Source organism: Saccoglossus kowalevskii, chromosome 21 (genome assembly GCF_978046115.1).
Source record: "Saccoglossus kowalevskii chromosome 21, keSacKowa6.1, whole genome shotgun sequence".
Lineage (NCBI taxonomy): Eukaryota > Metazoa > Hemichordata > Enteropneusta > Harrimaniidae > Saccoglossus > Saccoglossus kowalevskii.
Genome location: NC_140661.1, coordinates 29,150,912 through 29,162,290, shown reverse-complemented (window position 1 = coordinate 29,162,290; position 11,379 = coordinate 29,150,912). Strand labels below are relative to the sequence as shown.

General features: G+C 37.2%; 2 protein-coding genes across 2 annotated transcripts in view; both read left to right on the top strand.

Annotated features, from left to right (window-relative positions):
- The first annotated feature begins 2,334 nt into the window (after nt 1-2,334).
- On the top strand, nt 2,335-6,461 carry LOC144347847 (C4b-binding protein beta chain-like). Its single transcript, XM_078007505.2, has 3 exons — nt 2,335-2,442; nt 5,756-5,947; nt 6,253-6,461. Exons 1-3 carry the CDS (start codon nt 2,379-2,381, stop codon nt 6,459-6,461), a joined length of 465 nt encoding a protein of 154 aa, XP_077863631.2. The 5' UTR covers nt 2,335-2,378.
- A 2,938-nt stretch (nt 6,462-9,399) lies between these two features.
- LOC146729845 (uncharacterized) overlaps nt 9,400-11,379 on the top strand; it is a 29,033-nt gene continuing 27,053 nt past the window's right edge. Inside the window, exons 1-2 of the mRNA XM_085495120.1 lie at nt 9,400-9,510; nt 9,603-9,722. Of these exons, the coding sequence (XP_085351246.1) occupies nt 9,427-9,510; nt 9,603-9,722 (204 nt within the window). The 5' untranslated portion in view covers nt 9,400-9,426. The remainder of the gene's footprint in view (nt 9,511-9,602; nt 9,723-11,379) is intronic.

The following is an 11,379-nucleotide window of genomic DNA, read 5'->3' as shown; positions in this document are numbered from 1 at the left end:
TTTTCAAACTTTCTATTTTCACTGTCTTTTGTATCAAAGTAAACCATTTCGTACAATAGTGTAATATAACAATATAACCTTTTCATGTAGATGAACAATAGGCAATAATCTGATGAGAAAAAGAAAATAATGTACACATTGTCGCATTCTCACACCATTAGCGAGTCATTAGAGTGACCTCTCTCAGATATCAGAGTTAGATTAAAAATTCTCGTTTGAAATTTCATCATAGGCAAAAAAACACAAACTTGCTGTTCTGTAAGCTCCTAAACCTTATTGCCGCGTGTTATCCATAAAGTTAGTTTTAGCTGTGACATTGTGTTGTTTTGGTGACCTTTGATTTGCGCAGACACACTGGACTGATTGTCATCGACAAATATACAGAACTTGTGAACTGCTAGATGATAGACATTTTGTTCAGCGTTTGAAAAGGAACTGATTCTAATTGCGAACTGCGTGGATAGTTTAGTACATATAGGAGTTTAATACGACTCTTACACACCTCTTTTGAAATATTCTTATGTTAAATACATGTCTAGTAGATATTAGTTATTTGATTCTATCGTATTATATCTTTGCAGTACTAGTGAATATCTGTAACATAGTGTAAGTTATTGGCTTTCGTTTGATATTAGTTCCAGGAGTTTAGATTGTAGAACAAGGCTTTCGCATTACATTTATGTCGTTACAGTCAAACGTACCGCTGTCTAAATGTGACATGACGACTATTCATCCCATAACACTACCGTATAACGTCAGTATAGGTATTCAGACATGAAGACAAAGGTCACAATAAAGACAGTATTGTATATGACATAAATGCTGCACCATGTGTAGTGTTATACGGGTAAAGGTGTTACTATTGTCACAATTGTGAATGGAAGTGAGGAGTCTGGTGTGTGTTGTTCGCTGTGTGGTCAGGATATCGGCAGTGGGATTCTTCGAGTCTGAGAAAATCACTTAGCAGCGGAGGTACAGTGATCGTTGATGTACACCCATTCAATTACAATTATGTAAGAGACAGGAAATACACCAAGATTTAAAGGTTACTTGAAGGCTTTTAGTATATAATCGCACCGAGCTAGTTTGTCCCTACTAAAATTAATACGGGGAATCACAAAACTTGGTAGGGTACCTTATTTTGCCGCACGAATAGTGTTACCTTGCCGATCATTTATTCCATTTATGTTGCAATAAGCAGCTACAGTATCTAAACTCCACCGCCACATAACACTTAATCTTGATTGCTGTAGACATTGCAATTTTCACCACTGTTGGATGGCCAATGATGAAAAAAAAAGTATTTGCTTTAATTGCGGTAATCTCCTAAATTATCAGAAAGGGGCGTTGTATGCTCATTAATAATTCAATGCTTAATAACATTAACAACTAATTGTATGCAATGTAACTGTGTTGTTCTAGTACGACATATACGCTAACTTGCACCAAAGGCACAGCTGCCCCGACTTGTTGTTCACCATTCTTTGACGTAATCCACGTCTAAAAGTTATGGAGTTCAGATTTAGCCAGTCTCGCTAGAATGGTTTACCGTAGTGGTCTCACTCACTTCATCAAATTTACTAATTAAATATGTACAATGTGGTAGGCACAACATCTAATCTGCCACTCGTTTCAGAAAACCTGCTGATGTTACACATTGCTATGAACATTTGAATTTCAGTAATACCACTATTCTTATGTACCTAGCTGTTATTAGAATTGCATATCATTTGATGGGTGTTCCTAATTCTTTTAAATTGACTAAGGGTGGTCTACTGGAACGGTTGAATTTACTAATTAGAGCAATTAAAAAAAGTTGAAACTCAAACCCCAAAGATTAGGCTAACTGTTACACCTTCATTGATACGTAAGATGACAACGGTTCTGCAAAATGCATTCTCTCCTTATATTTTGTTGCTCGCGGTTCTTTCGGTAGTGTTTTCTTCCGTTAGACATTGCCTGGCAAGTTCGTTGAATTGCCACCAGTCCTTCAGTAGACATCGCCCCGTTTACCATATACGCACCGTACCAGCCCTTAGATATCGCCCGTTTACCGTATGCGCATCGCGGGCCGGCCCTTAAACATCGCACCGTTTACCGAATGCGCACCGACCCTTAGACATAGAACCGTTCACCATATGCGCACCGGCTTTTAGACATCGCCCCGTTTACCATATACGGACTGTTTAGTAAACAATGACATCGTTCACATATGATGACCTCTCGTTTAATTACTATTTGCATGCATATATGACAGTGTGTGTCGAACATCTTTCATGACAGTAGCAAGCTGGCACACTATACTTAGAATAGTTAATAATATATGGAGTAATGTACCACGATATTGTCATCTTCCTTATATTTCAAAGGATTAAATTATGAAATCAGGATCGAATGTATCGATTATTACAGTCTTGATCCAATGTACTCTGGCATCGGCAGGTAAGGATTACACGTCACTTCACATTTAATAATCTTTTTAATTAAACGTTATTTTACTGTTATACAAGTAAACACTGCCGTATTATTAGAAAATCCATATATCCGTTTATTGATTATTCTATATTACGAAATGTATATTCGGAAAGGAATGCGGCAAGCAGAGTTCCGGAATGATGATGTTGGTATTAAGGAAACGTTACTCACGCCGAGTAGATTCAAACTTTGTCTTTACTGTCGAACATATAAGAATTTGTACTTGTCCATATTGTCTAGTTACGGTGGATTTTATACGTACATCTGTTTGTGAAATTATTCGAAAAAACTGTATCATTGGGGCCAGGAATTTATCTTTAAACGCCACAGACAAAGTCAAAAAGAAGGGATACCTTTAAATTTTACCAAACATGCCTAATATGCTCTTATCAACCGTAAATATTTTTCCCCTAATAATATCATTTCATTAATTCAAACTTTTTAATATCTGTCCATCTGTTATTTTTGGACGTCCATTTGCGTGATTAATACGTGTCGATGTTTATTGCTTTGGGTCGTTATTGGTTTTAATACGTCAGTTGAAATAGTGTTTTGTGTTTTGTGTTTAAGGCCAGCAATAAATATAAAATCTGTTTCTTTTCAGAATTGTATAACATTTTGCCATTTTGTGTAAATACAGCAGTCATATGAATAGACTGACGTTTTACGTAAAAAATGAAACATTATTCATATTGTTCTAAGTGTTTTATCTTGAACTAAAAAGGACTATTTGACAGTGTATTTGCAAGAAAACAATTCTAGTTTACACTTATTCATAATACAAAGTGAAGTATCAAACAATATTTTTAAAAAAGATGTACTTTCAAATTGGTAATTAAATCGGTAATGGTATACGTTTACGAGACGTCTGACAATTAATACGAGTCGTTAGTAAAATTTACATGTATACGAAACGCATATAGGCATAGTGATAAAGTGCACCTGATACGTTAAATTATTATTATAGAATGGAATTGTGCACACTGTTGTAATATAAACTATGACAACTGCAACCATTCATTGTGAAGGACGTGAATCTAATACAAGCAGGCATTATAACCGACGTGTTTACTACAGCAATGATCCATATTGACGCGTACATCTCGCTTTACTTATAAGTAATTGTGTCATCGTTTTTAATATTCAAATTACATGATTAGTTTTTGTTCGTCCTGGAGTATTACGTGAAGCCTCATTTTTTTATTATATATATTGTATAGATTATAGATTATTATATATTGTATTTAAATAAAGTTTAATGTTTTTTTACACAAAACACCAAGTTCACAAAAGCGTCTAAATTGTCACAAAACGCGTATATCATACTGCAGTATATGATTGGTGGCTGGAGCAAGGATTAGTTTAATATCCAGCTTAATACCTAGTATGTCCTTTATGATTTTATTATAAACAGGACCATTCGCTAATATTTCGACCAGTCTGCTTTTTACCACTATTAATGCGTCATGATGAATTCTGCCTTGAAGTTCTCATTGAATACACGTTTCACAACTGGTTGGAGGGAGTAATTAAGGGTGGTACCCTCGTTAAAGAATCCCGACTCTAAACATTTTAAATATGTAGAATCGGTCAATATGAAAAAGCTAACTCCGTCTCTAGTGAAAACTTGCACCCGTAGTTTTAGACAAACAAAGTGGCGGATCCAGAGGGGGGCCAGGGGAATTACGCATAGCTTCTCTGCGATTTACACTCCGTATATCTTAAGCGTAGCTTGCCCCCCGCCCCCAATACATTTTGCTGGATCCGCCATTGGACAAACACATTGCTACGACTCGTCAGGACTGGATGAGTTGTTCGGGCCGGGGCATTGGGTTAATTACACCAGACAGTGAACACACTCGTTTTACATGTGAATAACTTAGTAGTAAATCGCATAAAGTGCGGGTGCCATTATGTGCACACTGAGTTTTTTTTAATGATGTAACCATCACGGTACAGTGGATTTTGGCAACGAGTCGACAGTGCTAAACATATAACCATGATTCGACTGTTTAATACTAGTCATGCCTTTTATAAGTATGTAGATATATGTACTATGAAATGTGTGATCGTATAGGGCTCGAATAAGGCACTGACTTGTAACTCGTTTACGTACGAAGCCTACAGCCAGCATGTCGATACTTTAACACTGATGCAAATACGAAGTTTCAAGTATAACAAACAGATAGGAAATTTGCATCACCACTCAACTCGACCTACTGGAGGTTAATAGTTTACCCGACTTCGTAAGCATACACAAGAAAATCGTACATGGTGTACAGTTATCACAACTGCAGGTCGAAGGTTACCTTGCAAACATGCAATTTTCAAGTAGCCGAGCTATTTTCAGGTACCGGGCGATTTTTGAGTAGCCGACAGATTTTTTGAAGTAGTCGACCAATTTTTTTTCAAGTAGCGGACCAATTGTATATATGGACCACCGTACAAAACAAAAAGAGATATAGCCTGTATGTGTTATACATACAGGCAATGTTTTAATAGAGGATAGCTCATGTTGGACCTAGAATATCAGATTTGGCAAGGAACAAATTAAAAGTACTACACGATATCCCATATAACTATTTCGCAGCTAGCAACACAGTGGTCGTTTATTCAAGACATCACAGATCATTCTGCTACGGGGGTACTCACTTTGATTTTGGAATGGAGTGCAGCCAGTTGAGAACTAACCCCAAAACAATCGACGGCGCTTTTAAACAAATAATTGTCCTTTTTCCGCCACAAAATGACCTACATTTTTCTAAAAAGAACGAAAGTTTAAAATTTTGGGGTATAAAAAAGGCCGTGAAAAAAAATTGGGTTATTTTGTCCAACACTATATTTACTGTTTCGGAACACATTGGTAATATAATTACTAATTTTGGAGTCAATTCAATTCGTGGCCGTTTTACAGTCCATGAAAAACTTCACCAGCCACTAAACATACTGTGCACAGTATTTAATCCACCGCCTGGACACTATTATGATAATGAATGTGACCTTCTTCTGAGATGTGTCGACCCCGACGACAGCACGTGTAGACAGCACTCCAGAACTACTTAGTGACAGAGTATGAGTCATTATGGTTGGGATGTTGTCTTTGCCAGTCGGGGCTAAATTGGTATTGGCCGACATAATGACCAAAAGAGGGTACAAGGCGTTATAGGCAATTATTGGGATGTGACATAATTCGAAATCGCAGCACAACGTTCACTGCATTTAAGTGGGTATGACTACAGCATTTATATAGCGTAATATTAAATCTGTGTCATTGTTACAGACTGTGTGTTACCAGGTTCCACGCTTATTGGTGACACAGCGATTAAAGACCCGGATGACAACATTGTATCGGTAGGCACTGTTGTGAGGTTCACATGCCCATCTAATCAGTCGTTGGCTGGACCACCCACCATGATATGTACAACTGGTGATATATGGCAGCCAACTGTACCAGACCAACCTGGGTGTGTTGGTAAGTCATTAGCTGATAACAAATAGTAATATTTTGGAAAGTTCAAAATATTATTTTAAAATATTATTGGTAGTGTTCTTTGTTCATATTCAGTTGTCAAACGTTGTACCCTTCCAAGTTAATTAGGAGATCTCCTCGTATGATTCATTAACTTCATTTAGTGAATGAACGAACAAATGAATGAATATTGAATGAATGAATCGAAGGAATTGATCAAGTAATAAAGTTCTAGGAACCACATTGAATATATAAAACATAAATTTGTACATATGTGACATGAGACTCATTTTCTTGCTGGTTTACAGATAACTGCGAAGATCCAGGAACACCTTTACATGGCTACCAGGACAGTTCGTCTACTTACGAAGCATTTCAGTCTGTGTTGTTTTATTGTGATGAATCTTACAGCCTTGTTGGTGCTCAGATATTAACATGTGCTGTAATCGACTCTTCTAGCAAGACGACATGGGATAACCACGTGCCTCAATGCATGTGTATGTGTTCGAATTATTGAATAACGACAAGAGAGTTTTAAAACACATGACTAGATATAAACTATCACATGTAATACAAATAGGAATTTACACTTAATTAAAATTACTAATTGAACACATTCAGAGAAAAGGGCGCATTTCATCACCCGAATTATTCTGGACATTTATTTCAGGCCAATATGATGCGCAAACCACCGCGTTTAAACCGCTCGTTTTACCAAATTAAACACAGTTGGTTATCACTATTTGTTATAGTAGTATATAATGCCTTTTGAATGTGCTGAAACACAACAAAGTATTTTTCGCCAGAACTGTACATGAGCAATTCGTATTCGGCTTGAATCAATTGAACTGCGCATGTGCAGACACGGGGGTGAGGCTCACACAAGACCGGATGTACACAATTTCATAGATAGTAAACTTAGCTACTAGTATATTTAACAGTTTTGTGTAACGATAAATCAAAGACGGACCATATAACACTATCAATTTTCGACGTGAAATATTTTCCATTAAGATTGTGGTGAGATGCACCCCAGACTCTAGACTTTTCTCTGTTTCATTTTTTCAGCAAATTGCATCGCCCCTGGCATTCCAGTTAACGGTAAAGCGGACACTCCCATAGTTGATGTGTACCACAATGGCGACGTGTTGCGCCTGTCATGTGACGAAAGTTACACGCTCATCGGAAGTGACGTCATAACCTGTAATGATGGTGTTTGGTCAGACAGATTACCCGAATGTCAAAGTAAGAATATTTGGGCACTAATTTAAAGCATTTTACCTGAGTTTACTTAACTTACAAGAAATCAGAAAGTACTTTTCAACCAGAAAACACTTGATTATGACTCAGAAAGATGTATGGCGGGTGATGTGTTGCAGCAGAAAGTGCTCAGTCTTTTTGAAGAAACTGAGATCACGTGATCTTTACCGTGATTTTTTTTTAGAATTATCGTAATTTATTTGAATGACTGTGGTGTAACTTGTCGTGTCTGCTTGTACATTTCGATTTTATGACTATGAACTCACTTGTGCATGCCAAATATACCTCGCTTGAGCTGTTCAATCAAAACGTTCGTTCCATAATAGAGCGATATATGGCTGATGCCATTAGGTTTAGCGACGTTATAAGTCGTAACATGGAAGTTACTAACGTTAGTACCTTCCATGGTTGTAACAAGTGGATTTGCTTGTTCGGGAGCGACAGCCTTGATCTAACGTCTCTGAATTTCGTGTATTTGAAATGAAAACTGTAAAATAAATGGAATACAATTTATTAAAATCGTTTTAAACATTTCAATTTATTAATTCGTCAAGCGATCTTTTCATTTCATTACAGACAAGTCGCTCTTGATTCCCTTACAGGCCGGTATGACGCAAATCACCCTCTAACGTCACTGATTTTACTTTAATTGACACCGGGGCTATAGAATATGTGTAATACAGTGTATTGTTTTGTTATTGTTATTTTTGGACTTTACTCAAGATTTCATTGGTACGTTCCAAATAAAAAATTCTATCTATCTATCTATCTACTAAAGTCAATGTAATTCATGTATATGAGTATTTTCAGGAGGGGTCGCCCTTGACACTGACCTATCTATTAGGTTTTGGTAGAGATAAGATATCATGGAAACAGAAATTTTGAGGAAATTACCAACTTTAAAAATCATGTTTGGATGCAAGGATCAGTTGATTAAATATTGATAGAGATACTATTGGAAACAAGTACTAATCGATTATATTTTGCAAGAAATAAGGATCTGTTTGGCAGAGACAGAACACATTCGGAAAATAAAATATTTATAATTCAAATAGATAGACCCCCATGGTATTTTCAGAAGGGTTACCATTCGGTAAGAGGTTGGTTGTAATTTGTATTTTATTACCATTCATGGTGAAGGTTTGAGCTTTCGAGATACCTTCGGGGTATCTTGTTATTGTGTGTATCCAATAAATTGACATAAATACCCCCTTATATATCAGTTTATACCACATATTTTATTTCGAACTTGTATAAAAATTGTTCAGTCGATGACGCAATAACAGGCTTGTCTATGTCTAATCGTTTTTACAATAGATATATATCCATGTAGTAGTAACCCGTGCAGCGATGGATCCACGTGTTTAGGACTTTATAGTAGTTATGCTTGCCAATGTGCAACCGGGATTACAGGAACACACTGCGATGAAGGTGAATAAATATCACACAGCTTTGTACACTGACGAAATAATATGATATCTCGTGTAGTGTCAATTTTCGCTCATTGTAAAGTTTTGTACACTGACGAAATACTATGACATCTCGAATAGTGTTCACTGTTGTGCTTGCAGACAAAAACGAATGCCAATCTTCCTCAACTTGTTACCATGAAGGATTGTGCAGTAATACATACGGATCATTCACATGCAACTGCGATGGAACGGGATACGATGGTCAGCGCTGTGAGTTAGGTAAGCTCCCATGGTGTACTATGACAGAATACCATGGCCTTGCTCTGAGGTTTGTATGAAAGTTTTCCGGGCCGGATGTTATTTAAATTCTGAAGATAACACATGTACTTTGTCTTGGCACGGTTGCATGGTTTTGGAAAGTCAAGGCGCCTCCTCTTAAATTTGTCGTGAAAATATCGAGAATCAATCATCGTTACGTGACTAATTTGCATAGTAATCTCATAGCTTTTTATACTTTGTGCAATAATGCGACTTTGAGTTTTATTATTCAAATTACAAAATCCTAACTTTCAACAATACATATGGGGGAAACTATATATTTTGGCAGGTTGAATTATGCAACAAATGCCAAGAAAACTATTTCATCTCATTTACATATCATTTGTAATACAGGTAAAATGACTATGTATTCTGTAGTACATATGAATTAAACCGCAACCACATAATTATAATACATTCTATGAGTTAGTTATCGCTGCTAGTCTATCGCTACAGATATCGATGAATGCAGTTCCAACACAAAGTGCGAACATGGAAGTGTATGCATCAATAATCCAGGTTCATATTATTGTGATTGCTCAAGAACCGGATATGAAGGGCAGTTTTGCCAAATCGGTGAGTACATTTAATAATAGAACTCATCGTTTAAACAATGGCGATGTGTATTGTCTGTTAACACTGTGTATTACCTATAATGCGTGTTTCAGAGATCACTGGATGTAGTGGAATATCATCATGTCAACACAACGGTGTCTGTACACGTAATAATGGATTATATACATGTGACTGCACAGAGACTGGGTATACTGGGCATATATGTGATACAGGTAGGTATTGATTTGTCTTCTATACATGTGACTGCACAGAGACTGGGTATACTGGGCATACATGTGATACAGGTAGGTATTGATTTGTCTTCTATACATGTGACTGCACAGAGACTGGGTATACTGGGCATACATGTGATACAGGTAGGTATTGATCTGTCTTCTATACATGTGACTGCACAGAGACTGGGTATACTGGGCATATATGTGATACAGGTAGATATTTATCTGTCTTCTATATGTGTGACTGCACAGAGACTGGGTATACTGGGCATACATGTGATACAGGTAGGTATTGATCTGTCTTTTATATGTGTGACTGCACAGAGACTGGGTATACTGGGCATATATGTGATACAGGTAGATATTGATCTGTCTTCTATACATGTGACAACACAGAGACTGGGTATACTGGGCATATATGTGATACAGGTAGATATTGATTTGTCTTCTATACATGTGACTGCACAGAGACTGGGTATACTGGGCATACATGTGATACAGGTATGTATTGATCTGTCTTCTATACATGTGACTGCACAGAGACTGGGTATAATGGGCATATATGTGATACAGGTAGATATTGATTTGTCTTCTATACATGTGACTGCACAGAGACTGGGTATACTGGGCATATATGTGATACAGGTAGGTATTGATTTGTCTTCTATACATGTGACTGCACAGAGACTGGGTATACTGGGCATACATGTGATACAGGTAGGTATTGATCTGTCTTCTATACATGTGACTGCACAGAGACTGGGTATACTGGGCATATATGTGATACAGGTAGATATTGATCTGTCTTCTATACATGTGACTGCACAGAGACTGGGTATACTGGGCATATATGTGATACAGGTAGATATTGATCTGTCTTCTATACGTGTGACTGCACAGAGACTGGGTGTACTGGGCATATATGTGATACAGGTAGATATTGATCTGTCTTCTATACATGTGACTACACAGAGACTGGGTATACTGGGCATATATGTGATACAGGTAGATATTGATTTGTCTTCTATACATGTGACTGCACAGAGACTGGGTATACTGGGCATACATGTGATACAGGTATGTATTGATCTGTCTTCTATACATGTGACTGCACAGAGAATGGGTATACTGGGCATATATGTGATACAGGTAGGTATTGATTTGTCTTCTATACATGTGACTGCACAGAGACTGGGTATACTGGGCATACATGTGATACAGGTAGGTATTGATCTGTCTTCTATACATGTGACTGCACAGAGACTTGGTATACTGGGCATATATGTGATACAGGTAGATATTGATTTGCCTTCTATACATGTGACTGCACAGAGACTGGGTATACTGGGCATACATGTGATACAGGTAGGTATTGATTTGTCTTCTATACATGTGACTGCACAGAGACTGGGTACACTGGGCATATATGTGATACAGGTAGGTATTGATTTGTCTTCTATACATGTGACTGCACAGAGACTGGGTATACTGGGCATACATGTGATACAGGTAGGTATTGATCTGTCTTCTATACATGTGACTGCACAGAGACTGGGTATACTGGGCATATATGTGATACAGGTAGATATTGATCTGTCTTCTATATGTGTGACTGCACAGAGACTGTGTATACTGGGCATATATGTGATATAGG